This window comes from Parathielavia appendiculata (genome assembly GCF_033297405.1).
Source record: "Parathielavia appendiculata strain CBS 731.68 unplaced genomic scaffold N657scaffold_1, whole genome shotgun sequence".
Classification (NCBI taxonomy): domain Eukaryota; kingdom Fungi; phylum Ascomycota; class Sordariomycetes; order Sordariales; family Chaetomiaceae; genus Parathielavia; species Parathielavia appendiculata.
Window position 1 is genome coordinate 1,638,733 of NW_026944220.1, and position 27,255 is coordinate 1,665,987.

Below are 27,255 nucleotides of genomic sequence, written 5' to 3' on the forward strand. Positions count from 1 at the left end.
ACCATTCCTAAGCTATCCAAGCATGCGACGCTAGCGTCATCCCCCAGGCCAGCTCGTCAGGTCGAAAGCGAGAGAGGAGCATCAATGTTTCGCCAGGCAAGGAAGAACAGCTCAAGACCGGACGCACCAGATGCCCCAGGACGAGGAGGTCACCGTATACAAGCTTTCACCTCGCAGTCTGCCATCGACCGAGAAGGGAGCGACCCGCAACACCGCGGTGGAATTCCCTATTGTACACGCTGACGCTCCCTCTTCATTGGGTGGACTGCCAACCAAAGAGCAACCCAGCCTCCCAGTTGAAAAGCAGTCGGATCTGTGACGGAGAGTGAGTGACCAGGCCCGCGGTAAGACAGGCGGCAAGCCTGCCATCCTGTTCGTCCCCCATGAACGGCGCGACTGCCCCAGGGCCCCTGAAGCATCATGGCTTCTGTGCAACAGAGAGACGGTCTCGAAGACATTCAACATTGAGCAAAATAATGTGAAGCTGAAGATGGTGCAGACGAGTTAGAGCGAGTCTGGTTCACAGTCGACTTGGACGGGCGAACTTGATTGCTGTAAGCGGGAGCTGAAGCGTCCATGACACCCGTGGACAGCTGTGAGCTTACTGAGGTGGGGACCTTGAAGGCACAGCAAAGAGCAAGGCATCAGCGTAAAGCTGGAGGCAGGATATACATCAGCCGACTCCCAAAGATATAAGACTGGACCTTTGGGTGTCGTCAGTCGTGGATGTGGCGCCCCATGGAAGAGCCGTGAGTTCTGAAGAACAATTGCATAGATTCTTGAAGAAATACAGGACCTGAAACGTACAACAAGATTCTTGACAGTATAGCGAAGCATCCAGCAGACCAGGAACGTCAGGAGAATTGAGGGTGGCCCGTGCAGATTAAAACAAAGAAATGCTATGTTCCCAGTGTGGCTTGTTGCAAGTCACTATGGCTGGTGAGGCTCGAACACAAATGAGGCGCATGCCCTAGATCCATCATCCCCCACGTTAGCTTTTCTTATCGATACGGCTTTGATTTTCTTGAGTGCTGCATTCTGCGAAGCGACAAGCACTAAATCGTCAACAACTTCATCGTCGCAAACATGCTACGCCAGATGTAAGTGATTTCGGCTTCGGACGTACGGTACCCGAGATCTAACCACGAACGACGCAGAAAACCCCGTAATGCTCGCTCCAAGCGGGCTCTGGAGAAGCGGGCGCCAAAGGCCGTCGAGAACCCTAAGACGGCTCTTTTCCTGCGAGGCACCTCGTGCAGCCAGATTGTACGACACACCAAGCCCATACTCTGTTGTTTCATGAGTGATTAGGATGCTGAGACTAAACCCCACAGACCCAGGATGCTCTTGGGGATCTCTATGCCCTGAGACAGGTGTACTCCAAGCGCTTCCAGAAGAAGAATCCAGGTATGCGCGGCTGTCCCTGTGTTGCGACACTTCCTCTCCAGATAGTTGCTGACGTTTTTTACTCTCCGCAGTCCACCCCTTTGAAGACGCCAGCTCACTAGCTTTCTTCTCCGAGAAGAACGACTGCAGCCTGCTTCTCTTTGGCAGCAGCAGCAAGAAGCGCCCCCACACCATCACCTTTGTCCGCACCTTCGACTATAAAATCCTCGACATGCTCGAGTTCTACCTCGATGCCGAGACCTTCCGGAGCATAGCCCAATTCAAGAATGAGAAGGTACCCGTTGGAACGCGGCCGTTGATGGTATTCGCGGGGACAGCATTGTACGCGATCACACACCCTGCTTCTCTTGCAGACCCCATGCGCTAACAGCAAGCAGCGAATCTCCTGTACCCAATGCCTTTACAATGGCCAAATCCATGCTCATCGACTTCTTCCGCGGCGAGACGTCGGACAAGATTGACGTCGAAGGCCTGCGGTACTGCGTCGTGGTGACCGCCGACGAGCCCACCGCCTCTGAGACAGCCAGCGGCGACGACCCGGCCGCGAAGCCCGTTCTCCGCCTGCGCGTCTACACCATCCGGACGAAGCGCTCCGGCCAGAAACTGCCCCGCGTCGAGCTCGAGGAGCACGGCCCGCGCATGGACTTCCGCCTGGGCCGCATCCAGGAGCCCGACGAGGCCATGCTCAAGGAGGCGATGCGCAAGCCCAAGACGACCGAGGAGCGCACCAAGAAGAACATCTCGACCGACATCATGGGCGACAAGATCGGCCGCATCCACACGGGCAAGCTGGATTTGAGCGAGCTGCAAACAAGAAAGATGAAGGGCTTGAAGCGGTCGAGGGATCAGCACGACGAGGATGACGAGGAGGAAACCGTCGTTGCTGATGAGCTGCCGAAGCGGAAGAGGAAAGGAAGCGCGTAGTTGGGTGGCTGGACTATGACAGTAGGTGGTCTTTTTCGCTCCGAAGGCAGGCAGGCGTTCTGGCGCACTGATACAGCAGGAGGGACGGAAAACGGCGTCAATTGATGTTTGTGCTTGTCTTTTGTATGGTCATCTATACCGTATATACTGTGCGTACACTTCTAGCAGCACTTGCCTCTGTTGTGCCGAACTGCTATGTGCTCAACCTTCTGGTCCTGGCAAGGCATCTGATGCCCTTCTGTCTGTGGTGGGATTATCTCCAAATCACTCCTTGTACCGCTCGAGGTACTGTTGTGGCATACCTCATCAAGTACGTTCTCCTGGTCTGCCATTCGCGAAGTTTCCAGGAAGCTGGACCTAGCTGTATGCTGTCCACACTCAAGACCCCTAACGGCTTTGCTTTCCACAGCGGCTTCCATCATCATCACGGCTGTAGTTACCTTCGGTCCCATGACTCGTATGCTTCCCGGTCGACGACTGCCAGAGCATAGCTCAGAGTCTTCCTTTGGTGCAAATGAAGTGACCCTCTAGGCCACGGCGAGTGTCCATTCAACCCGCCGTTTAAGTCCTCTTTCTCTCTCCCCGACCGATCTTCCATGGTCACCTCTGCGACCCCATAACCGGCACAAACTCCGGCACGCTCGGCATGGCCCCCTGCAGCCCACTACCCATCTGGCTCAGCAGCTCAATGTGCCTCACATACCCGCCATGCCGCGCCTGCCCCTCCGCGAGCGTCCTCTCCTCGGCATACCAGTCGGCGCCCCAAATCTCGGGCGGGATTGGCGCCGCCGGCTCCCCACCGCCGCCGCCGCCGCTCGGGGAGGGCTCGTACAGCGCGATGCGCATCGCCCACTCGAGGTGGGGCCACCAGGTGCGGTAGGCGTCGGGCCCGAAGAAGTCGCTGTTGAAGAGCGAGACCACGCCGAGCACCTCGCGCCGCGCCATGCCCTGCAGCCACCAGACTGAGTCCATCGACTTGAGCAGGGCGAAGAAGCAGGCCAGGATGGCGAGGGCGCGCGGCCGGCGCTCCTCAAGCAGCTCGATGAATCGGCGGGAGACGGTAGCCGGGAAGGCGAGCGGCGCGCCCTTGTGCGGGATTTTGTGCGCCCAGTTTAGGACGGCGACGGCGTGGTGGTAGGCTTGCCGGGTGGAGGCTACTAGTTCGGGGGTGGCGGCGGGGTTGGATGGTTGGGTTTGATGAAGGTGGGCAGGGGTGGCTACGGCGGGAGAACAGGCGCTGTTTAGCCCGTAACTGCTGTTGCTCCCGGCGAGAGATGCTGCGCGCGGCATGATGGAGGGATCGTCTGTGCCACCGCCCATGGCGGCGAGTTCCTCCTCTATACCTTCGAGTAAGTGCCCGAAAAATGTTTCTGGGCCGGTGCTGAGGTCGAGTTGAAGTGCAGCTTGTGAATTGATGACCTGTGTTACCACGGGGCTGACGCGCAGGTACTGCCACGAGGCGGCCGTGATAGCCTTGACGCCCTGGAACGAGTGGAACCATGAGAAGGGGATGGAGTAGCATCCGGATGGCTGATTGCGGAGTTTGCCGGCGTCTGTGTCCATCTCGCTTCCTGCACCAACCATTCCCTCGTCCTTCATGAACACTCTGGTGGCTGTAGATTGGAACGCGATCAGGGCCGAAGTCAGAAAAAGGGACTCCGCGTTGGTATGGTCGATGCCTTTCGTGAGGGCGGCGCTGTATTCGGCGAGAGACGCCGCCATGTACGCGTGTGACGCGCGAACCAACTCCTTGTCGTTCGGCATGATGCTTCGGAGATGAAGCGCTGCGACAGCGAGTATGGCGTCGGCTAGGTGCTGCGACCCGGAGAAGGCGAGGTTCGGCACCGTGATCTTCCAAATGTCCTCGGTCAGCGGTGCCGTGAAGGTGAATGTCTTGCATGTCATAGCCGTGTATTGGTGCATCAATCTAAGCTCGAGTAACCGGTGACCCGGAGGCGTAGTCGGCGAGAGGGCGGGGGCCGGTGGCTGTCGACATAACCGCGGCGCCGTGTCGGCAACGCCGGGTATGGCGGATCCTGGGGTTGAAGCATGGGGGACAGGCGACGCGAAGTTGAAGGATGTAGCGGGCGTGGATGGAGTATCGGCAGCACCGGGTGTGGCAGCAGCGGCAGCCTGAAGCTCGGCGAGCACCTCGGGATGCTCAAAGTCGCAATGGACGCCGTGCTTGACGCAGTTGCCGCAGCGCGGATGAACCTCGTCGCACTGTCGCGAGTTATGTCAGTTGTGTACCTCCTAACCACTTGGACCAGGACGCACCTTGATCTTGCGAGACTTGCATCGCCGGCAGCCGGCCCTGGACTTTTTGTGAGAGCGACGAGGCGGCATACTTTGTCGCTGCTAGTGGTCAGCTAGCGGCCGAGGATTATTCGGTAATTGCCGGGGGGTATCTTGTTCTGTGGCTGCCTGGTCGTGCTATCGTAGCTACCTCGCTGCTGTGCGGCGCTCTCTGCCGACACTTGCGGCACGCCGCTTCCATACTAGTCGCTCGATGCACAGCAGGTCGGGTGTCCAGTTGCGGCGTGTTTCCTGGCTGCGACAGTTCTCGCCGTGGCGTCTGGCCGACGTTAAACTCGAGGCTGTGTCGACGAGTTCATGGATGGCGCCCAATGACAGCCAATCGCTGGTGCCCGCAGGTGGGGTCCCGTCACCGAGGAGGGGCCAAGCGGGATCGAACATTGGCCCGGAATTACAGAATACGATACGGATGAAAGGCAAGGGTAACGAAGTTTACTCCCGTTCTCGTGTCATTCCGTGTGCTAAGACCGGCTCGAGGACTCTTTTCGCAAGAATGGTAATAATTTGTTAGCATACCAAAGAGCGAATCATTACTAACTTGACATACAGCAAGTGTCCTCATGCTGCGGTTCGCCCGATGCTTACCATACCAGCGCGCGGCCCGTTGTGGAGCCAGCGGATAAACCAGGCATGTGAGGGCCGGGCCCGAACAAACTTACAAAGGCCCCGGCCCTTGGCTCCGGGTTGCTGAGTTACGGCGTCTTCCGATGCAATCTCCGGAGCATGCCTGATAGGCTACGTCGTTTATTTGCGTTGCGTCCACGCGCTTTAAGGTCCTCAACATTGGAGAAAATCAAGACTTAGTTTGAGACGCTGGAAGAAATTTTTTGGACCTGCAACCTCACAATCCCTCAAATACCATATGTATTGTACATACTCCGTCGCCCCGTAGCCTAGACACAGATGATATGGAAGTTATTGAGAGGTTTCTCTCTGCAGTAATAAATCCAGGAAGGTGCTTATTTTTAGCTCCAACACGAACTTTGTCATCCGCTCACCGCCCAAATCCACCAGTTCCTCTGAACGCGACGGTGCGATGATCTCACCACGCGAGCTCTGCCTGCGGCTTGCCACGGCTCACAACGTTCGTCGTCATTACCGTAGTGGAGGTCACCACAACGGGTTTCATACCTGAGATTTGCATCCGCGGCCAGCAAGACTGCTGCATGCAGCTCCGCAACATGCGCAGGTAGGTCTCGCATTTTCTGCTCGCAACTTCCCCAACAGGACTTAAGGGCGTTCGTTCCGGGCAAGACGGTAAAGATGCCCAATCCTGTGCGACGAAACCCACCCAGTCGGAATGAATCAACGTAGGTAACAGATAGCTACGAAAATGCGCACATGACATGACCGGGCGGCGGAGCTGCCCCTTTCTCGTCGCCGAACCTCTCAACCGGATGCCGATTTGAAATCCAGATGAGCAATCAGCCATCCAGCGCTCGCCATCCGAATTCCATCGAAGCAAGACCAGACAAACCCTGGAGCGGGCTCCCAAATTGCGTGTTACCGTCCAGGGCGTAAAGTCGATTTAAAACAAGGGCGCGCCGTTGTGGATGAAGCGGAGACAAAAGGCAAAACGGTTGTCGAGGCATTCGGCCATTACTCAGATTGCACCACCTCGGCAAAAATTGCGCGAACCCCTCCAACACCGACCTCTCTTGCGAATATATTTCGATTCTGTAGATATCAGTGTCACGGAAAACGCCCACGACTGCAGTTGACCAAACAGAGGCGCTGCCTTCGCCTGCACCTTGTCACACGGTCTCAGTCCCCTCGCGCACGTTCCTGTCGCTGACAGCCACTCCCGCGCCATGACAGCCCATACCGACCACCCCATAGCGACGCCGCCCCGCGCCCCGTCGCCCATCCATGGATTCGGTACGCTAGCCGTGCATGCGGGATCGCCGCATGATCCCGCGACGGGCGCCGTCATCGAAGCAATCTCGCTATCCACCACGTTCGCCCAAACGGCCGTCGGCAAGCCTGTCGGCGAGTTCGAATACAGCCGCAGCAGCAACCCCAATCGGAACAACTTCGAGACCATGGTGGCTGCCCTCGAGCATGCCAAGTACGCCCTTGCATTCTCGTCCGGCAGCGCTGCCACCACCGTTATCCTGCAGTCCCTGGCTGCCGGCTCCCACGTCATTTCCGTTTCGGACGTCTACGGCGGCACCCACAGGTACTTCACCCAGGTCGCAAAGGCCCATGGCGTCAAGGTCACCTTCACGCCCGAGATCGAGGTCGACATCCGGGAACACATCACAGAATCGACCAAGCTGGTGTGGATTGAGACGCCCAGCAACCCGACGCTCCGGCTCGTCGACATCCGCGCCGTCGCGAGTCAGGCGCACGAGCACGGCATCATGGTGGTAGTCGACAACACCTTTATGAGCCCCTACATCCAGAACCCGCTAGACTACGGCGCCGACATTGTCGTGCATAGCGTCACAAAATACATCAACGGGCACAGCGACGTGGTCATGGGCGTGGCGGCCTTCAACAGCGACGACCTCCACAAGCGGCTATCCTTCCTGCAGAACGCCCTGGGCGCCGTCCCGTCGGCCTTTGACTCGTGGCTGGCCCACCGCGGCGCCAAGACGCTGCACCTGCGCGCCCGCGAGGCCACCACCAACGCCACCGCCGTCGCCCACGCTCTCGAGGCCAGTCCCCACGTCATCGCCGTCAACTACCCCGGCCTCGACTCCCACCCGCACCGCGCAATCGCTAAGAAGCAGCACCGCAACGGCATGGGCGGCGGCATGCTGTCCTTCCGCATCCGGGGCGGCCACGCGGCCGCCGAAAGGTTCTGCCAGCTGACCAAGATCTTCACGCTCGCCGAGTCGCTGGGCGGCGTCGAGTCGCTCTGCGAGGTGCCCAGCAGCATGACGCACGCGGGTATCCCGCGGGACCAGCGCGAGGCGGTCGGCGTCTTTGACGATCTGGTACGCATCAGCTGCGGTGTCGAGGATGCTGAGGACCTCAAGAAGGACGTGCTTCAGGCGCTGGAGCGGGCGGTTGCCGAGGCGGAGGGCAAGGTTGGGAATGGCATTGATAGGACGAATGGGGTTAACGGGTACTAAGGGGGGTCAAAAAGTTTTGTTTTCCTTTGAGTTCTGGCGTCGCGGGATAACTCTCCACTGGCGATAGATGGCGTGGCGCTGCTTGTCTTACTTTCTGTGTCGGTGTCTGGGTTAGGGTTGGAACGGCTTGAGCGTCTCACATTTCGCATAGGTATACAGGTGGTGTTATATGTCCAGGGGCCCTCGTTGGCAATAGATAGCATTCACAGTTTGCTAAGACTCTGACATTGACAGGTGGATATATAGCACGCTTAGAGTCATGGAAGCCCTGAACCCTAATGATGCAGTCTCGTCTGCTTGCACTTTTATGCTTGCTCCCTTCTCCGCGCCTCGTTGTAGCTTCCAGGCTGCGGACTCTTTGGTCTTCACTTTATTCGAGCGATCTCTGCAGTTTATCCCTCCTCATATAAGACACTTATTGTTACAATTCCTATACGCGTGGACTGGTAGTGGGCTCGGCTTGCTCTACTTTTTTTACTGAGGAGTACCGAAATCCACTAAGCTCGAAATTCCAACACAAATTAGTTACGGATAGAACGGGCTAGGAAGACCACCAAGAGGACAACAGGGCTGACAAAGAGCTGAGACTTATCTTGAGGGATGCTCGTAGAATGTTGACCACACAACTGCTACCGTGCTAGTTCAACTCGGGTATTTGCCAGAGGCTGAAGTTGAGACGAAAGCTCCTTTCAAAACCAAAGTCATGAGGCAGTGCCTCTTTTCGATACTCCCCGTCGTCACCAAGCTGAGCTCCTTGGAGCCCGTCCCACCCGATCCCGTTCCACGGCCCGGTAGAGCCTTCCCGGTTGCCGGATGTCACCTTGAAACGGCGAAGCGACCCAAAGCCTGTCATTCCCATCCCCACCTTCCAGATATGGCAGGAACTGCAGCCTTGCTCTCTTCACGTTTACAAGCCTTGAATGCAACCTTATTGCAAGTTCCAATTGATTGATTGCTGTTCCTGGACGATGACCAAATTTGCAACTCCCTCCTGTCGATCCCCATTTGCCGGTCTACATCTAAAGTGCTCACCGAAAGCAAGAGCGGATAGACGCACCGAACAGCTCAGTGCAGTCAGAGGGAGCGACGGAGTGCCTTAGTAGACAACACGGCAAGACACCACAAGGTCGGGCCAACGCCACTCGACCGGAGCTGGACATGCAAATGTCCATTCAGTACGGATATCGTCGAGGAATCAATCCATCTTCAAATTCGGTCTTGTAGTCCAGAAAACCTTACCGGGTATAACCCCAAACAACAACAAAGTACCTTGATCAAAAGAAACACGAACCCCATCCAACAACTTAACATGCAACGACCGAAAGTATGGATGGTAGCCGAACCAGCAGTACAACCAATAACATTAATTGTTTTAGGTACTAGCTATCATTGCCCAAGTAAAAATACCGACTGGAAGCGAGCCGTAACCTTCCATTCTAGGTTTCCTCTCCAAACCCCCGCGCCCCAAAGGCCAATCCAGGCCAACCAACAACGCCTTGCATCCGTATGTGAAACAACAGCAAATTGGCTGTTATATACGTGTCAAATATGTCCTTGTGGTATAAATGCAACATGTAGCCGCAAGAAATGGACCAGTAACTCGCTGCAGATGCAGGTGCAGATGCTGGAACTGAAGAATGAGGATCCTCGTCGAGTGTGATTGGGGCAGGCCGAAAACAACTTGACGGATGAAGCCAGATTTGATAATGGCGCTGACGGCGACGGTGTGTACGTGTGTGTCGCCAAGATACTTTGCTATTCCTTCTGACGCCGTGGAGTTTGACTTGCCGAGGCTGGCCCAAGGCTCAGGCAAAATCCAGGCAGCCTAGCCTCGCGCTCGCATCCCGAGTCCTTCCATCCCGAGAATCGGCACCTCAACCTCGCTCAGCCCCAAGACGCCTTCGTCCCGCCGACGGTCGACAAAGCTATTGCACTCGCCAACCACGATGCTCCATTCCGCCAGAGCCCGTCCAGCGTAGACAGCGCCAGCCGCGTAGACACCGGTCGGCCGTTCCGGTCGGATGGTGGCCGCCGCAGGGGGAGGTCCCGGCGCCGCACCAATTTCAAGCGACCTGCCGCGCTCCGGGTCTAGGCCAGTGAACCCAGATACCCAGATCGGCGACTGTACGTCCAGCCTACCATCGTCCTTGTCCTCGCCGTCAAGTAGTCGGAGTGGTGCAATACTGATGTTCAGTGAGAGCCGCTTCTCGGCATCCTTGGTGAGAGATAGTCTACGTGGCTCGTCATCAACGGTTAGCGGCCTGGCGTTCCGGGCTTCGCTGATGAGTCCCGTCTGGAAAAGCCCGCTCACCCTCCGGGTCTCAGGCGGGAGACCGGGCGCGATAGGAGGCGGGCTGTCGCTGCGCAAGAGTGGCACTCCGTTCGCGCTCGGGCTGCTCATGCCGGCCAAGCGAGCGCTGACTCTAGCCTGTGCGGGCGCCGGAAGTCGAGGCCGCGTCAGGATCCGGTCACGTGTAGGCGGACACGGCATCGGCGCACCGCCAGGGCCTGTCTGCCACGTGAGGGTGAAACGGAAGACGAATGAGGCGGCCTCGAAAATTGGGGCGGAGCCGGTGGAGGAGCCGGAGTCAGACCCGGGCGTGACGGCGCTCGAAGGTGCCTGCTTCGGCGGAGTTGGCGGGCCCGGCGACTCTGGAGGATGGGCTTTCCCTCTGCGGCCTGCAAGACGCGATGCAGCTGTGTCTCGGCGAGCCTGTTCCAACTCCTCCTCCCAGGTACGTTTCCCCTCGAAAGTTGGGTTGTCCTGCGACGGCCCAAACGGAAGCACCTTGCCCAGGAGAGACCACCTCTTCTTGAAAGACAAGTTGCCATCCGTCTTAGCGTTGCCAATAGCGCTGTCTCCAGTCCCGGCGACGGGACTGCGGTAGTCAAGCGCCGGATATGGATAAGGAAATGCGTTCGAAAACGAGTCGAACCCAAGTTGGATGGAGTGTTGTGGCGGTTGCACCTCGGTCCTGATGATCAGAAACCGCTTGCCGGGGGCAGGATAACAAGGCGCTGTCGACGGCTGCATCCGTCCTTTGGCCTCGGCATCCTGCTTGAGCCAGAGGTAGTGTGACCAGACCGTCTTCAGCCTCTGAGACACTACAAGAAAGATTTTTCTGTCGAACTGTTAGCTTTGCGCATTCATCGGCATACAGCGAGGGCATCCCTTACACATCTAGCTCGTTGGCGCTGCCGGAGTCCCTGCATATTCGCCAGCATAGCAAGCGCATGTAGTAGGCACGAACCATCGGGCACCAGTGGTTGAAAAACTTCGCAAAGACGTCCTCGGACAAAAGCCAATCCAAGCACACGGCCTCCTTGCGGGAAGGGTCCGCTGCGATGGTATCCCAGATCGAGAAAAGGAAGGACAACATGCGGATTTCGGACATGGTATTGTTGGAGTCCATGATCATTTTGCCCACCTCGAACCAGAATGGCCAATCCGTGTAGTTAGCGGGTCGAGCGGGCTCGAAATAACTAGACGGTGTGTTCTCCGTCGGCGAGGTGGCGATGCTGGCATTCGCCGTGGTCTGGAACGTGTCGAGTGCGACCAGCGCCTCCTCAAGGAAATCGCAGAGCATGAAGCACGAGGCCTGTTGGAAACGCGGGGTCCGCTTCGTGGCTGCCTTCGCAACTGCTACAAATGCATGCGCAAAAGTATGCTTGATTTCCGGGGCGACGCCAAACGAGTTCTCGGCCAGCATGTCCTTGAGCAAGACAACCAGCCGATTCTCATCCATGCCCCTGAGGAGGTTGCTCGAGAGCTGGGGAGCCGTCAAGGCGGCGTCAGCGCCGTGGATGACGTCGGAAAGCGGCGGACCTAGCATGGCATCGAGGGAGGCCTGGCGGTGGATGGTGCTGTCCAAAACAGACAAGAGCTGGGCGTGGACTAGCACGAACGCTGGCGCCCGTGCCTTTTCAACCAGCGGAAGCCCTTCTGGCATAAACTCTTGTGCAAGGATGTGGAAGTATTTGCAGAAGATGAAGACCAGGTCCGTATCCCCGCCGCGCCATCTCGATACCCAAGGACCGTGCCAGTGAATTTTGGCCATGGTCAGAGGGAGCTTCGCCGCCACCCGCAGCTTGTCCCCGAGTGATTTTGCGGACGACCACCCCAGCTTGTGCAAGTGCTGCGGGAACAACGCGACGATGTCGTCGCTTTCGCCGTTGCTTCTCTTTGGCAGCCCGAACTCCTCGGCTACTCTGCGCAGCAGGTCCACGTTCAAGCCCCACAGACGAACAAGCACGTCGGAAATGCCGGGCACAAAGAAGAAGGCATAGGCACATGCCTTGCCGCACCAGTTGACCAGACTCAGCGGGGCGTGTCGCAGCGACAGCTTCTCGACAACCAGCGCCATTTGGGCCGTCAGGTTGGTAACAAACATGGTCCGGACGTTGTGCTCGGCCGACTCGGCAAGCAGCAACGAGTCGACATCGCTCGCCACGGTCGAACTAGTCCCTGACCTCGGCCGGACCCTTTCCCCCGGGCAACGCTCAGCCAGAGGCTGAAACTGGCTGCTGCAGGCCCTCCACTCTGGACGCATCATTATCATGGTGGTTGCTTCCAGCAGTATCGGCCGATCCACGCCTGCGACCGGTTGCAGAACCGGAAAATTGACACCCAGGTCGGCAATGCCTTGGCCCATGCCAGCCGGCAGCCTCGAACTCGTGCCCACCAGCATCCCCAAGAGGCCGTTCCACCACTTATTTAGAACGGTAGCTCTGCGATCGATGTCCTCGGCAGATAAGATGGACCGGTTGGAGTTTGAAGGGTGATATGCCGTGCTGTGCAGGAATGGCACCAAAATGGACCGGACAACGCTCATCCTCCCAGCCGTCGAGCCCTTCGCGGCGAACCGGGAGAATTCGATGTCGAGGGTACGGTATGTCGCCCACAGAGGGTCGCGGGAGGTCGGGTGCGGCATCGTCACGCTCGTTTCGACGGTGGACTGGGACGTGTTCTCGGACGCGCTGCTCGCCGTAGCTGTGTCGGTATCTAAATCGGTTTCAACGGACGCGGCTTTCTGGGACGAAGCGCGCGATGTGGCCGAGCTGACACTGTTGTAGGAAGCATTCTTCGCCGCCGTCAGGGAGCCAGGCGCGCTGACGGAGTTCAGCGTTGAGGACCTCCGGCTCCGGCAGTCGGAATCGTTCGATGACACGCTTGGTCCGAGTGAGGCTTTGAGGGTGACGGATGGAGAGCTCCTCGACAGAAGGTTTTGCGGTTTTTGCTTAATCCTTGTTAGATATATGCTGGCACGGTTCAAGGCACTCCTTTTGCTGGTCGACGGTTCGTCAGGGACTGAGGAATCGGCGGCCGCCTGACTACTTGGTGCTGCCTTTGTCTTGGAAGTTTCAATGGAAACAGCGCCGCCAGCGTCCCGCGGTTTCTCTGGCTTGCTGGGCGGCGAGGGAGATCTCGGCTTGGATATCCACGACCGTTTCGCAAAATCGGCAAACGACTCGACGGTTCGTGACCTCTCCAAGGGTTTCCCCGGAGGGGTGCTTTTAGCAGAGGCGCCTACTACATTCTGTCTGCTCAACCTCTTGGAGCGGTGCTCATGATTGCTGGCTCGGACGTTGGGACTGGATTTTGAGCTCGGAAGCCACGAGAGCGGACGGTCGACCATTGATTTGCTCCTGGTGCGGGCGTGACCGTCCAACACCCTGGCACCGGCCGCCGTCTTGTTCTCGTTATCGCGGTTGTCTTGAGATTCCACTCGAAGGGTCCTGTCCGTTGCCGTGGCGGGTCGTGGGGAGAGGTCCTCGATTGTGGTGGTGAGGCTGAAGGACTTCTCAAACTCGCCGACCAGGTCGAAAGAGGGGATGTCAAGGGCCGCCAGGGCCGGCAGCAGCGGCAGGGTCTTGAAACCGGGGGATCGATCGACCGGGGCGGCGTCCAAGCTGGAGGACGGGGGGTTGGAGAGCGCACGGCCAGATGATGGATTTATGAACAGATCCGGCGTTGAGTGCGAGCCATGAAAAGCCATCGGCAATGGCGTCCTGGACTCAGCGGGCCGGGTGGCCACGGCAACACTAGAGCCAGTCATCTCATGGCAGACACAGCACAGCTGTCGGCCGTCGTGGTCAGCACTGGTTCGCTGTTCCCCTCAGCCTGCCGGCAGCCAGGAACTTCAGAGCGCCGGGTTGGGCCCAAGGCGGAGCAGGTTGCAGGTTGGGGCGTTGCAGCACAGAGCCCCTTGAGACAAGGATGTTGATGTGCGCTTTGAGGTTGCGGTGCTTGGGTGCAACGTAGACCTGCCCGCCTCAGCTGGATACCGGATAGCAATCAGGGAATTGTTCCCAGAGTTGCTACGACGCTGGCTTGATCCACACAGCTCATGAGCGCATTTTTCTGGAACAAGCCCCCGCGGGGGCTGGTAACAATGGTAAAAGCGACCTTGTTGATGACGAAGTGGTGCAATGCATGGGCAGAAAAAGCCAGCTCAATCCCTGTAATCCGGTGTGCCTGTAATTGACTTGGCGCGGTCGCTCAACAACAAAGGGAGGGCCGAACTTGCTCGGACAGGGTCAGAATCATGGCGGGCCTCCAAGTTTAATATCCGAGCGAGTCCCATCGACATGGAAGGCCGGGCAGGACGGGAATCTCAGCCCTGGCCCCCGAGGAGCTTGACTCGTGTTCGTGCGCAGGTGGAGATGCATCGGCGGTCGCGCTTTCCGACTTTGTTGCTGGCTTGGCAAAGTTGACGAGTTCCAGCCTGGAAATTTCGACGCCGAAGGCCAGCGCTCGATGCGGCAGTGCGGGCGCTACGAGTTTAGTGCAATCCTCCTCTCTCAGGCACACTGATCCCACATGGGTAGTCGATTGCGACGATCTTTTCACGACTTGATTTACTGAGAGACAAGGCGTGCAGGCCCCCGAGAATAGGGCGGTGTGCGCGGTATCCTACACAGTAACGTTGACAACCCATAGGTAACCCTACCTTATGTCGGGCCTGCTGCCTTTTGCAGCCTGGCGGAACTCGTGGAGAGAGCTAGAGATACTCGGAAACAGCGGCATCGAGCGAGATCCAGGACGAACAGGCGATTGCCGATCGGGAAATTCTAGGGCCGCAAGCGGGGCTGTGATACGGCGGCATGCCGGGGATACAGCATTTGGGCGGTGAGAAACAGGTTCCTTGTAATGGAAGTCAAGAATCAAGATGGACGATGGTGCCAGGGGTGCGTTGCAGAAGCAAGTGAAGTCTGCAACGTTTTTGGATGGCGCGAAGCTGCCGCTCGCCGACCAGGTCGCACACAGGCCGCAGCTTGCAGGAGAAACCGGACCCTAATAGCCAGTCCCAGCAGGCCCAGACCGACGCGCAACACGCTTTCATCCCCCAGAGCTTTCCAGATAGATGGCGACAACTTGGAACCAGCGGCGCGGAATCAAAACATTGAGTGTTACTAAAAAAGGTACCCTACGACCGAGAGAGCGACCGCCTTCCCTTTTCTTGACAGTTGGCTCGATACCAAGGTGCGGATGCTGGTCAAGCTGAACTAGGGTGTGGTAATATTAAGGACTGCCTTGAAACGTGAAATAGGAGCTGGCATTTTAAAAATGTGAAATTTTCAGAGTTTACATCCGTACAGCTAGCCAGTTAGAGAAATAGTGGGCTTCAGCTTAGTGTTACATAAGAACAAAACACACTCCTTGCCCTACAGCTACCCACATTTTTGAGCAGCCTAGTGGGTCATGTACTGCCAAGCCGTCCACCCTGGTCATATATTTTCCCACTTTGCACCTTAACATTGGTCCAGCAGCTACTGCGAATGGCTTCAAGTACAATCAAAGGCCTGTTTTGCTAAGCTGTCTTCGTAAGTAAATTGACTGAATCTCTAGATATTTTGGCTATGCAGCCCTTAGGAAATGCCAGCTAATTCTAGCTTAGTCGCCCATTTCATTGGATTTAAGGGGCCCTAGGAAATGAGACACTTCAATCGCATGGCTTGAAATCGGAAATTGGAAAATTTCATTACCACACTCCAAGCGGAACCCAACCTGCTCCACCGTCCTGCAGCCGCATCGCCAAAGCAAATAGCTGGCTGGGCGTTTAGCGCTGTGCGGTTCGCTCGACCACGCCGAACGTGGCAGCCGCGCAGCTTTGGTCTTCTTTACAGACGGAGCTGAGACCGTGATACGCAAGAGAGGACAGTACCCGTATCACGACATGCAAGCCTCTCGAAAGCCAGTTGCTCGAGATGTTGAACAGGCGGATGGAGGCCTGTCCAACATGCCGATCCGAGACTACGGGCACCGGCGCCGGTCATTCGGCATGGCCGTGAAGAAGTGGGGTCCCGGCCTGGGCAATTCTTCGCTCCGGGCGATCCCCAGGAAGAAAGCTACACCAACAGACCACAGACTTCTGCCCCAGAAATTCCAATCCCAACATAACCGATGAACAGCACACAGTGTGCCATGGAAAAATCTGCGCTGGTAGTATGGGACGGCGTGACGACTCTCGATGTCTGCAGGTTCCTCATTCGAATCAGCCCAGCTGATGATGGCTGCTGCATGTCCGGGGTGAGGCGCAGGATGTGCTGGCAGACGCGGCATACCACGCTGTGGACTTCGCTCAAGTGCGGGCAACAGCGGCACCACAAAGCCCTCATTCGCTACAGAACAACCACCCGCTACTATGGTCATTCGATTTCTTTCCTTCTCCGACTCAGCACTGACTGTTCGTCTTTCCAGCCTTGCGGCAGCAAGTCTTCTCGACATCAAGACCCTGTTGTGTGTATGAGGGGTCCTGGATCAGGGTGGCCGCACCAAAAGGGCAACAGAAAGTGCGAGCGGTCATCAGCTCCGACGGTTCTCCTGCATAAAATCCTGCCCGCAACCAACCGCCGCCAGCAAAAACGATCTTTCTCTCGCCGCTCATGCGAGAGAGAACTCCTGTCAGGAACCGCTCAGGATGGACAGCACAAAGCCGGTATGGCGTGGGGAGTTCCGCCGCTTCAAGCATGAGCTTGCGTATACGCTGAGCAATTTCTTTAGTGCAGGGTCTCGGACGAAGCCGGTATTTGTACGGCATGTTGTAGCAAGCCGTCTGCGGTGTAGCCTCGCTGGCCCCGCTCTCTCCCAGCACGGCTCTTGGGGCGTGGGAAGGTGAGACAAGGCCTACGCTAGAAGCACCGACCGAAAGGGAAGAAGGAAGAAGCGAAATACCTCGAATATTTCCGGATGTCTCACTCGAGCATCACGGCATGCCGGGTTTCGGAGGCGCCTCTAATTGTTTCAATCTGCGAGGCGTGTCGTCATATCCGTACCTGCTCAAATATTCCAAGCGGGCTAACATCAAGGAGCTGCTCATACCCCGTCATAAATCACACCCAAGGTTGGGGCCCATGGAGGGTTTAGGGGCTAGAAGGAAGCCGACCCGTGTGACAGGCAGCACACTTAGCTCGATGCGAGCCTTCACTTCCCACTTACTTTACAAAGCTGCCGTCATCGTTGATTTCCGTTCTGTTTAGACGGACTTGCAAACGACCCGACTCCACACTCTACTACGCCTTCTTCTGTTCACCGGTACTGTTCTGGTGTCTACAAGGAGGCGCCGACGTCTACGATCCATTACGGTACCGGAATCCCTCAAAATCGCCTGTGTTCTTCTTCGCTCAAGGGTAGCAGTCAGGTGAAATGACCATCAAATTGTTTCCAACTCTCCACCTGTGAAGAGTCAATACCAAGCGCCCAAAGGTTCTTGTTTATCTTGGGCGCAAGCTCGTGGCGAATACACGAGTCCGGCGACTGCAGGACAACTGCGGACCCTTCGATGGCCGAGCTTTAGGACAAGAGGAGGACTTCTAAACCATAATCACTGCTTATGTGGCGTTGCCCCATGTTCCAGGCGAGAATTGCCCATCGATTCTCATTGTGTCGTGCCGAAGTCGTTGAGATGGTTCTTGGCATGGGATGTCACTGCCATGTTCTGATTGGCAACCTTAGCTCTGGGCATTCTCCTCGTACGGTTGAGAATGAGAACCTTGTTGACCATGGCGAAATTTGTCACCGTCTGCAACTCCAAACGTCTAGGGGATGGTACTTATTTTGTGAATATCCCAGCAATTTTCCATTTGCCTTCCATCCCAGCGGCAAACATCAATACGGTCTCTCCAACATCTGACCATTCCCCGCAGAACTCTTTTCGCCATTTTGAATTCGCAGGGCCCCCGCAACTTGACTCAGGGGCGTCAATAATGACAGCTACAGGCCCTGTTCCTACACAGACCGAGGGCGATATGAAAGTCCAAGACAAATCTTCCACAGATGCAAAAGCGACAAACAGTGATCTTGAGAAGCAGGAGCAGGACCCCCCGTGCCCGCCATGCGCCGAGACAGCGCAGGCCAGGCTCTCAGCCTTCAGCGCCCTCGGCTTCATCAACCGCTTCCTGGCCTTGTGGATCTTTCTGGCCATGCTTGTCGGCATCCTCCTTGGTAACTTTGTCGACGATGTCGAGCCAGCGTTGCAAAAGGGGAAATTCGTTAACGTGTCGGTGCCTATCGGTAAGCCAGCAGCCCCCTACTGCGTCAGCACATCTATGATTCGTACGTGCTGACTGTGATCCAGCAATCGGCTTGCTTGTCATGATGTATCCAATCCTCTGCAAGGTTCAGTACGAGAAGCTGCACGTGGTGTTCAAGTCAAGGGAGATTTGGGTTCAGATGGGGTTCAGCATCATCATTAACTGGATTGTTGCGCCCCTGGTCATGGCATGTACCCACACGCTCCCTACCATAGGGACTTCCCGGAGGTGAGAATCAGGGGCTGACTGCTCACAGCTCGGCCTTGCGTGGGCATTCCTCCCCGACAAGCAGGGCCTCCGCGAAGGTCTCATCCTAGTCGGCATCGCCCGGTGCATCGCCATGGTCTTGATCTGGAACAACCTTGCCGGCGGCAACGGCGATTACTGCGCCATCCTCGTCGCCATTAACTCGCTCTTGCAGATCGTCCTGTTCGCGCCCATCTCCCTCCTCTTCATCCGCGTCTTCAACCCGCACAGCCACTCGGCCATCGACATCTCGTACTCGACCGTCGCCACCTCGGTCGGCGTGTTCCTCGGCATCCCCCTCGGCGCAGCCATCCTCACCCGCCTCGTGCTGCTCCGCCTCCTCGGCCCGGATCGCTACAAGTCTTACTTCCTCCGGTTCGCGGCGCCCTGGTCCCTCATCGGCCTGCTCTTCACCATCCTCGTCTTGTTTGCGTCTCAGGGCAAGCAGGTTGTGGACCAGATCGTGTCAGTCGTGCGTGTCGCCGCCCCACTGATCGTCTACTTTGCCCTCATCTTCTTTTTGACGCTGCTCGTGGCGCGGCGGATGGGATTCCGGTACGGGTATGCCGTCACCCAGAGCTTCACGGCCGCCAGCAACAACTTTGAGCTGGCGATTGCCGTGGCCGTTGCTGCGTACGGGCCGCAGTCGGATCAGGCGCTCGCGGCGACGGTTGGGCCGCTGATTGAGGTGCCAGTGTTGCTGGGGTTGGTGTATGGTGTGAAGTGGTTTGCGAAGAGGAGGAATTGGAAGGAATGATGGGGTATACGAGGAAGGAAAATGGAGCGATGAGAGAGTGTAATGGAAGTGGACGAATGAGTCCAGAGGGATTTTTGGAATGCAGATGGCGATCATGGCTAGGGGCGCTGCCAATCTGACAACTGCTCTGCTCTGAGGAATGAGACGATCATCCCGCACTTCCATCCCAATTTAGGCCCGCAAGGACACGCACCGTCCCACCATATATGTATTAGGTCTAAGTTTCTCTAGCCAACGCCTTTTCCAACAGGTCAGTGGTCTAGTGGAAGGGGCTGAGGGGACCAAAGATTCCCCCTGTAGGACACCCTCACCTTCACTTTGGGAATATCTGTGGCGCCCCCGGGCACAACATCAGCCGTGCTCATCCTCGGGGCTCCAGGAGTCTTCCGGCAGGGGGACGTCATCGAATTGGTCTGCGGGTGCGGCAGAGTCCTGGCCAGCGTGAGGCTGGACCTGCGACTTCTGAGCCTGCTCGATGGGCGGCGCGAGGACGCCGGCGAGGAGGCAAAAAGACCGAAAGCCTGTGGACCTTCATGGTTGCTATGCCTCGGAGTGACTCTCGGCTGTCTTGATGGCGATGAGAGTGAGATGTGCCGCTTTTCCTTGAATCTGCACGCCTGTGAGCTAGAAAACACGGCATTGAAATGCTGTTGAAAGAATTGTCGCCGAGGAGGCGTCTCAGTCGTTCGTCCGAGGGTCAGGGTCGACTGGAATGTGGGAAGCGATCGCCACTGTCTCAACATCGCGAAGCTGCCACGACATGCTATCGACGCGAACAGGTCAGCAGCGCTATTAGGACACCAGCATTCTCCGAGGCCAGTTTCCGATTCAGTGTGGCGGGTGGAACGGTGCGGACACGCCTCTGAGACGAACATTGGTCTGCAACCCACCATCACATCTCGAAGTCGACCAGGGCACATCGGTCGGACTGCACATCCATTCCCGGTACAAAAACGACCCAACACTTCAGAGGTCCACAGGACTTCTTGGAAGCTGGAGCTATTCGGCATGCCTCAGCCTCCGGCTGTCCTGCGCGAGCCAACAACACTCTCGGCCGGGAACGGTTCAATCCTCGAGCGCGTGCCGAGCATTTTACGATGCCAGCGTACCCATGCGACCCTGACCAAGTACCCGTAGACCGAAAGCATTGTGCATGCCCAGTTGGACGCCGCCCCTTGCTCCCTCCATGAACCTGTTCCCACCAGATAGGCCTCAGGCCGAGCTCGGGGCAAGTGCGATGCAGCTAAAGCGAGGATCATTCCCGCCAGCGTCCGAATCCAGCTTGATAATCCGCTTCATGCCCAGCTCCAGCGCCGTCGAGCTCAAGACATCCTCGTCTTCCCCAAGCTCGCCTCGGTCCAGCGGCCCATCCCGTCCACCCTCCAATTCCCAAAGGTGCCCGTTCGCCTTGACATAGGCAATAAAATGGCCCTTATGCTCGCTCTTCCCGACCGGGGGCTCAGGGGTATCGCCCAGGGCGGCGACGGACTGGTGGGCCTCCTCGAATGCCGTGTTGTCGTAGAGCATTTGTGCCCGCTCGTCCTTGGGCAGCGGAATGGCGTCGTTGCGCAGCTGCTCGAGGAGGGTGCCAGGGAGAATGAATCTCGCGGCCGGGCCGTTAATGGCGCAGTGCAACAAGCCGTACGAGCCGCAAGCATCGGGGATAGTCTGCTTGAACCAGATGATGGGCTGCTCCCCGGCACCGGCTGGTCCGCCGTGGTAGTAGCCGGCCGGGTCGCCGAGCGCGGCGTCCTCTGCTTCGCGGTCTTGCTTCCATGCGGGGGTCATGGGGACGATGACAAGTAGAGCGTAGGCGGGGCGTGGGATGTGGGCTAGGAGGTCGGGTTCATCGAGCGAGTAGACGTCGTAGAAGGCCAGGTCGCCGGAGAGACCCAACTTCTTGGCCAAGGCGTTCATCACCTCGGGATTGTTCTCTTCGGGTACCGCGAGTGGTTAGTCAGAACAGTACAAATGTCCGCAGCGCTAGTTCTCACCGAGCATGGTGACGTGTTTTTTTGCCATGTTGTTTCGCCTTCAGTTGTTCACGGTCTTGTCCGTTCTCTTGTCAGGGTGGGCTTCCTCGGTCGATGAGAACTTCCTGGTTGCAGCGCCGGACCACTTTATGATTTCCAACCCTTTTCTTCATGTCAAAAATCGGGTTGACGCGGGCGTTTGCCTGCCTGCTTGCGGGGTATATGTGCAGGAAGGAGTCATCAAGTGTTTCGGGTACGCTGCATTTGTATAACGATTTGCCCTTGTCCAACCCATTGCGAAGCCCTGTAACATTGGATTGATCTTGAGATGTGTCTCGCTTAGTAGAATGGCAGTCTAATGCTGGAGATGCACCAATTAACCCCTGCATAAAGTCTGAAATAGGTATTTGGTGATGGAAAGGGCTCCATCGGTCGTCGACGGGCTAGAAGTTGAGTGCTTGAAGGAGGCTTGGCGCGCTTCGATCCCCACCTGCCAAATCAGGACTGACACACGACAGCTGCTTGACTGACCACCCTCTCCCACCTCACATGTCAATCGACCCAGGTACCTATGGCAGTACAAGCGAGAGCAGGCTGGCATTCAAACGAACTACCTTGCGCTGTCCTGAAAGCGCTGGCTGACATTCGATGTTCTATCTTCTCCAAGGCGCTCAAACATCTGGAATATTGGGGGATGACGTCACGGATAACAATGGTACCGAACTACTCCTGTCCCATGTCAGTCGCGTGCGGCAACGAACTTAAAGATGCAACAGATTGAAGTAGCAAGTGCCTTTGGGGCGCGAGTGCCCTTCTGGTCGCTCTCTTAGCTAGGGACATTCACCCCGCTCTTTTGCCGTCGCCTGGTGACGCCTCGTCATGTCAAGCTTTGATAACCCTTCAAGCCTCTACATGGTACTTCTTATAGACTCTTATCTGATTACACGGGGAGCGTTCTCATTGCCCGCCGCGGGAGCTCAAACTCCCAAGCCAGTCACCGGCCTGAGTACTCCCAGCTGAAGATACAACCTCCAGGGACTCGTAAAGCTGGAGCAAACAGGGCAGAGACGATGGTAGCTTCTTGTGCAGACGACTTGAGTACCACCCCCGGTTCCCCGCATTCCATTTTGCGTCTAGAACCTCGACGAGCTCGAGTAGCATGAAGCTGTCTGACACAGAATGCTCTCTCATTGGTGAGGTCATGATGATGTAGGCCTCCCAGTGCATCCATCACGGGCTCAGATCGCTGCAGACACCCACGCACTCCCTTCCCGATCGACATATCACAGTAGGGGTTGTGGAGTTCGGAACACTGCCGGGTTGGATTTCCAAGCAGCTCTACCAAAGTACCTTAAGGGAGGGTGGCCGAGACCCCGTTTTCTTTGTCCTATATATAACTCACGAAGCCCCGCCCTTCTCTGCACCGAACCATCACATATTATACCACTACAGCCTCTACTTCGCCACCAGTAGTGTATAACGTAGCAAAAGCGTTACACTAGCATCAAGAAACTCACCTGAATTAGCACTTCATCAACCCGACCATGGCAGACAAAATGCCCTCAGGCAACGAGCCGCGCGCCACTCGGTCCGACTCGACCGCCTCGGCCAGCTCAGCAACAAGCGGACCCCCGGTGTCGGATCGCGAGCTGCCTCGCGAGATGCCTCTGCCGCCTCCCTTCGCCACCAAGGTGCCGGTGCCCTCGTGGGCCGGCGGCAGTTCCAAGGAGCAGCAGCAGAACGCTCGCCGCAAGTCCTCCCACGTTCTCTTCGAGGGTCTGACAGCCCAGAAGCGCAAGGGCGATCCCGAGTCGGTCGCCCGCCGCCAGAGCTTTAACGAGCAGCGGCCCCCGCCGGGCTTCATCGGCCAGATGTGGAACAGGTATGTTCGGTTCTTTTTTTGGTATTGAATCTCTACTTTTCTCTAGGCCGTCCACCTCGTCCTGAACAGCACGCTTGCGTCCCAGACAGTTGGCTAATACCCGCCGGATTGGATGGCAGCTGGGTGCGTGGCGACAAATGATCGGACTTTGACGGGAACGAAAGGGGTGTTTGCTATCACAAGAACAAAGTAAACATAAATGTAACTTCAGTGGGAAGGTCGAGATCCAACGAGGCGTCGTTGACATTCGGAGTTTCATGCGAGATTCAAGGGAAGAACAACGTCAAACACCACTCGGCGAAGAACGTGCTTTGTCGACGCCGGAACAGGATAACAGCAAGATGGGGTTTTGCGTTTATGTCTGTCACGTATTCCTGTACCTATGGTCAGCAAATTGTGGGTTCTTCTTGATATTCACCTGGTGACGGGTCAAGCGTCCGGCATGCCTTGTATTGGCTGGCTCTCCAACGTAATCCGCCCGCACTTGATGTACCTAGAATGTCACATCATCAGCCAACATTGAATATCCAAGGTAACTTGTACAGGTTGTAACAAGCCCTATAATCCTGCTAGAGGCACAATCCAAGAAGACAGAAGCAGTCAAGGGGTGTGAGAACGGATGGGTGACGGATATCGACGAGTTCAGATGCAGCGTCGGCACGCAGATGTGGTTGGGCAGGACAGGCATCACGGGAAAGGGCAGGTGTGTGGTGCGAGCGTGCAAAGACCAGGGCAGGTACAGAAGTGGAGGTGAGGTATTGATAGAAAAGCCTCGAAGTTGAATGCTAAGAACCCGGAAATACCACCCATAACCTGTCTCAGGCAGCCATGAATCTTTCCTGCCTCGATCTCCTAAAACCACCCCAACGCCATCAATCACCGGAAGATGGGAGAATACCGTGACACGAGGGTGAGCCCGCGAGGGGACCGACTAAATCCGGTGTTTCTCGTTTTCTATTGTGTGAGAAGAGCTTATTAGCGGTGCTGGGCTTGAGCCGGGTTGGTATGCTGCTCCCGGAGCTTACCGAGCCGAGTGTAGAGCAGATAGAGCGCCATCCGGTTGCACTCCTCCGTGCCAGTAATCGTGACGAGACGTTCGTTGCTGTTGTCCTGTGGTTCATTAATCTTAATCACGCTGCCACTGATCTGACGGATCTCGTTGATCTTCTGGCCGCCCTTTCCAATGATGGCGCCAACCATGTCGTTGGGAATGTAGATCTGTTGGGTAAGAGGCGCTCCAGGCATGCCTGCGCCACCAGCCAGCGGCGGTCCATGGGGCCCGGCAGGAGCATGAGGTCCAGCAGCGCCAGCCGGGTGAGGTGGCACGTGTGGGCCAGCTCCGTAGCCAGCGGCCGCATGGCCTCCATAGGGCATTGGAGCAGCAGCATGTGGGTGAGCCGCAACGGGGTGGCCGTATTGCGGCGCATACGAGTGGGGCGGCATGTGGTGGGCCCTGGGGTCAGCACGGCCGCGATGATAGTTATCACGGTTGCCATAGTTACCGCCGGCAGGCTGAGGATTGTAGGGGATCACCTGCATTCCACCCGGAACCGCACCAGCCGGGCCGCCGCTGCGCGTCGCATAGGCAGAGGCTGCAGCTCCGCCAAACCGCTCGTTGAGCTGTTCGAGCAGTGTGCTGCCAACATAGTAAGTGGCAATGTGAACAGCATCAGCGACGCCCATGACGACCAACGAGCGCTCGGTAGATAAGGGGAGGCACGAGTCGGAGGCATTCAGGCGAGCGCCAGACGCCTCCTGGATCTCCTTGATGCGGGCGCCGCCCTTGCCGATGATGGAGCCGATCAAGATGTGAGGAACGAGCAGGCGAAGGGGGTATGTCTTGGAATGCTGGTTCGAGGGCTCATTCAGGGGCTCATTGTTGAGCGTCCGAATGATCAGGCCAAAAGCCTGCAAATCAAATTAGCGTCAAGTTGTCACTAGCGAGAGCTTTGGCGCTTACCTTGGCAACGGCATCGACGATGCCGCTCACAGTGAGGATGCGTTCCACGGCGCCCTTCTGGTAATCGCTGACAGTGCACTTGGCACCAGACATCTGCCTAATCTTGGACACATTCTCGCCGCCCTTTCCGATAATGGTTGCAGCCTCGGGACTCGAGATCACAGCGCGAACGTGGATCCACGCCGTTTCATCGTGGGCGCCTGGAGGCGGGTTTGACTGGCCTTGGGCGGCGTCGCCACTGGCGGTGCTGGTGATGGGCTTTGTCTCGGGAGCATCTGGGACGACAGTATCGCCCTGAGCGTCCTTGACCTCAGACTTCTCCCCGTTCGTCTTTGTTATGCCGTTTGCCTCCGAAGGAGGGGAAGAAGCGGCCGGGGCAGCCTCGGCGTTACCAGCAGAGATAGGCTCCTTGATCTCTTCCTCATCCTTGACAACCTTGTCGAGAGCCGGTCGCTTGGCCTCGGGTTGGCCGGCAACGGACGGGGAGGAAGTGTCCTCGAGGGGCCGCTTGGCCGAGTGTGTCGGCTGTGGTGAAGCGGACATTTTGGCTGAATGTGAGAAGGCTTTCACGTCTCGAGCTGAGCGAAATTGTCTGTCCAGTCGACGTGATACTTGATTTTCTCAATTGGTATTATCGTGATTATCTACACCTTGGGGGTTTTCGAAAGAAAACGTGCTGGTGTAGTGGTTGGGCCGAGTAGGGTGATTGTGCTTGGCTGGGTCGGGTGGAGTTGAAGAGTTATGCGCGGGTAGGTCGAGGAACTGAGAGAAGCTTCGGGCCAAGGAACGAGTAGTGACGGTGCAGAGACGGAACGCTGTGGTAATGGAGAATGTCCAAATCCCGATCGAAGTGCTGCTGCGCAGTGTGCAGAGCACCGGTGATGACGACTTGTCCAGGCAAAGTCGTGGTGGGTGTGAGATGAAGGTGAGGCGGGCGGAGGAGAAAGGGGGAAGACGAGGTGGTATGTCGGACGAGAGTTGCAGAGATACGCTGAACAGCAGAGTGGTGAATTGAGAGGCAGGATCGCTAAAATGAGGGCAACTGTGTTTCGAAAGCAGCCAGGTAGCTCAAACCTTTGCCTTCAAGCCAGCAACACTGCCCGGCTTCCCTGCTCAAACTTCTTCGCGGTATGACCGAGGTTGTCAAGATGGCCGGTTACTGCTGTTCGGCAATGCGATGCGGCTCCCTCGAATTGGAAAGAGCCAAAGCCCGGTTGGGAGGATTGCTGGGACGAGAGGAGGTTTGCGCGTTGGCGAATTGACAAAGTCGGGTCGCGGCGACAATCGGACAGACCTTTGAATTCCTGAAAGGTCAGGTTGACGCGAAAAGCGACATGCACGATGATCAATCTCTCCGTCGTCCGGTAAGCCGTGAGAGGTTGAGGATGTCTCGAAGTGGTTGTGGGTTGTGGAAAGAGAGAAGGTTGAAACTGCGAGATCCGGGGCTGCAGCCTTGCTTGACCCATCTGGAGGAGCACGAGCCACAAACAGTTGACCAATGATATAGCGAAAAATATCCACTTTTTACTTACAATTCCATCTGGTACACTAGTTAGCGTCGAACTTACGTAGTAGGGATTAACCTCGTCTTCCTTCATCTTAACCTTTTTATATCCTTTCTTTCTTGCTTCCTTTTCCTCTTAACCTATTTTTTCTCTTCCTCTCTATCTTCGCCTTTCTCTTTTTCCTCCTCTTACCTTTTGTCTTCACATTCTACTTATTTTTTTCTCTTGTTTTCTTTCGTTCATTGGTTTCTTTTATCCCATTTCATGTCCAGTGCCCCACCATGTGCCAGGCTAACGAACAAATCAGGGTTGGATTGTGTCGATTGGGGCCGGCCTTCCAACTTCGAGGCGCCCCGGGGTTTGAGACACTTCCAAGTCCAACAAACTTGAAGGATGGATCCTCCTACATCCATTGTCGTGGTGCATTGTCATCCTTTGTGCCACGTAAGTACATGTTGTTGGTTTTTGTGCTTCCTAGAGCTGGCGAAAATTTGGGCTGTCCATGAACTGCGCCGTGCGCACTATCTCTGGAAATCTTGGGCTGCCCGATACAGTGTCCAGGTACTGTGTACTTGGTCCGCTGAAAATCGGTCTCGATCTTCAACTGGTCAAAAAGCATTCTCCCGCTCTGATGCAAAGGACTTGTAAGAATCGAGACTCTCAGTTTCTCCA

General features: G+C 56.7%; 9 protein-coding genes across 9 annotated transcripts; 4 read left to right on the forward strand and 5 right to left on the reverse strand.

Annotated features, from left to right (window-relative positions):
• The first annotated feature begins 1,018 nt into the window (after window positions 1–1,018).
• N657DRAFT_639077 (Brix-domain-containing protein) lies at window positions 1,019–2,607 on the forward strand. Its single transcript, XM_062791705.1, has 5 exons — window positions 1,019–1,100; window positions 1,158–1,266; window positions 1,335–1,407; window positions 1,479–1,728; window positions 1,785–2,607. Exons 1-5 carry the CDS (start codon window positions 1,087–1,089, stop codon window positions 2,329–2,331), a joined length of 993 nt encoding a protein of 330 aa, XP_062652365.1. The 5' UTR covers window positions 1,019–1,086; the 3' UTR covers window positions 2,332–2,607.
• Window positions 2,608–2,631: 24 nt separating this feature from the next.
• On the reverse strand, window positions 2,632–4,796 carry N657DRAFT_30856 (uncharacterized protein). The gene is made up of 2 exons (XM_062786724.1): window positions 4,609–4,796; window positions 2,632–4,554 (listed from the first exon to the last, which is right to left on the reverse strand). The coding sequence occupies exons 1-2, from the start codon at window positions 4,675–4,677 to the stop codon at window positions 2,932–2,934; spliced, it is 1,692 nt and encodes a 563-aa protein (XP_062652366.1). The 5' UTR covers window positions 4,678–4,796; the 3' UTR covers window positions 2,632–2,931.
• A 1,662-nt stretch (window positions 4,797–6,458) lies between these two features.
• Window positions 6,459–7,727, forward strand: N657DRAFT_652231 (uncharacterized protein; the record flags this gene model as incomplete). Its single annotated transcript, XM_062794272.1, has 1 exon — window positions 6,459–7,727. One exon carries the CDS (start codon window positions 6,459–6,461, stop codon window positions 7,725–7,727), a length of 1,269 nt encoding a protein of 422 aa, XP_062652367.1.
• Window positions 7,728–9,552: 1,825 nt separating this feature from the next.
• Window positions 9,553–13,723, reverse strand: N657DRAFT_676355 (DUF1765-domain-containing protein; the record flags this gene model as incomplete). The annotated part of the gene is made up of 2 exons (XM_062795888.1): window positions 9,553–10,849; window positions 10,905–13,723. The coding sequence occupies 2 exons, from the start codon at window positions 13,721–13,723 to the stop codon at window positions 9,553–9,555; spliced, it is 4,116 nt and encodes a 1,371-aa protein (XP_062652368.1).
• A 4,252-nt stretch (window positions 13,724–17,975) lies between these two features.
• On the forward strand, window positions 17,976–19,263 carry N657DRAFT_560847 (arsenical-resistance protein ACR3; the record flags this gene model as incomplete). The annotated part of the gene is made up of 3 exons (XM_062788012.1): window positions 17,976–18,240; window positions 18,305–18,451; window positions 18,500–19,263. The coding sequence occupies 3 exons, from the start codon at window positions 17,976–17,978 to the stop codon at window positions 19,261–19,263; spliced, it is 1,176 nt and encodes a 391-aa protein (XP_062652369.1).
• Window positions 19,264–19,389: 126 nt separating this feature from the next.
• On the reverse strand, window positions 19,390–20,374 carry N657DRAFT_30905 (uncharacterized protein). The gene has a single exon (XM_062786727.1). It carries the CDS (start codon window positions 20,271–20,273, stop codon window positions 19,515–19,517), a length of 759 nt encoding a protein of 252 aa, XP_062652370.1. The 5' UTR covers window positions 20,274–20,374; the 3' UTR covers window positions 19,390–19,514.
• Window positions 20,375–20,475: 101 nt separating this feature from the next.
• N657DRAFT_652234 (cysteine proteinase) lies at window positions 20,476–21,285 on the reverse strand (the record flags this gene model as incomplete). Its single annotated transcript, XM_062794273.1, has 2 exons — window positions 20,476–21,197; window positions 21,258–21,285. The coding sequence occupies 2 exons, from the start codon at window positions 21,283–21,285 to the stop codon at window positions 20,476–20,478; spliced, it is 750 nt and encodes a 249-aa protein (XP_062652371.1).
• A 1,133-nt stretch (window positions 21,286–22,418) lies between these two features.
• Window positions 22,419–23,695, forward strand: N657DRAFT_639084 (uncharacterized protein). Its single transcript, XM_062791706.1, has 2 exons — window positions 22,419–23,118; window positions 23,238–23,695. The coding sequence occupies exons 1-2, from the start codon at window positions 22,793–22,795 to the stop codon at window positions 23,257–23,259; spliced, it is 348 nt and encodes a 115-aa protein (XP_062652372.1). The 5' UTR covers window positions 22,419–22,792; the 3' UTR covers window positions 23,260–23,695.
• A 335-nt stretch (window positions 23,696–24,030) lies between these two features.
• Window positions 24,031–25,621, reverse strand: N657DRAFT_686103 (eukaryotic type KH-domain (KH-domain type I); the record flags this gene model as incomplete). Its single annotated transcript, XM_062796815.1, has 2 exons — window positions 24,031–25,026; window positions 25,079–25,621. 2 exons carry the CDS (start codon window positions 25,619–25,621, stop codon window positions 24,094–24,096), a joined length of 1,476 nt encoding a protein of 491 aa, XP_062652373.1. The 3' UTR covers window positions 24,031–24,093.
• Between the last annotated feature and the right edge of the window lie 1,634 nt (window positions 25,622–27,255).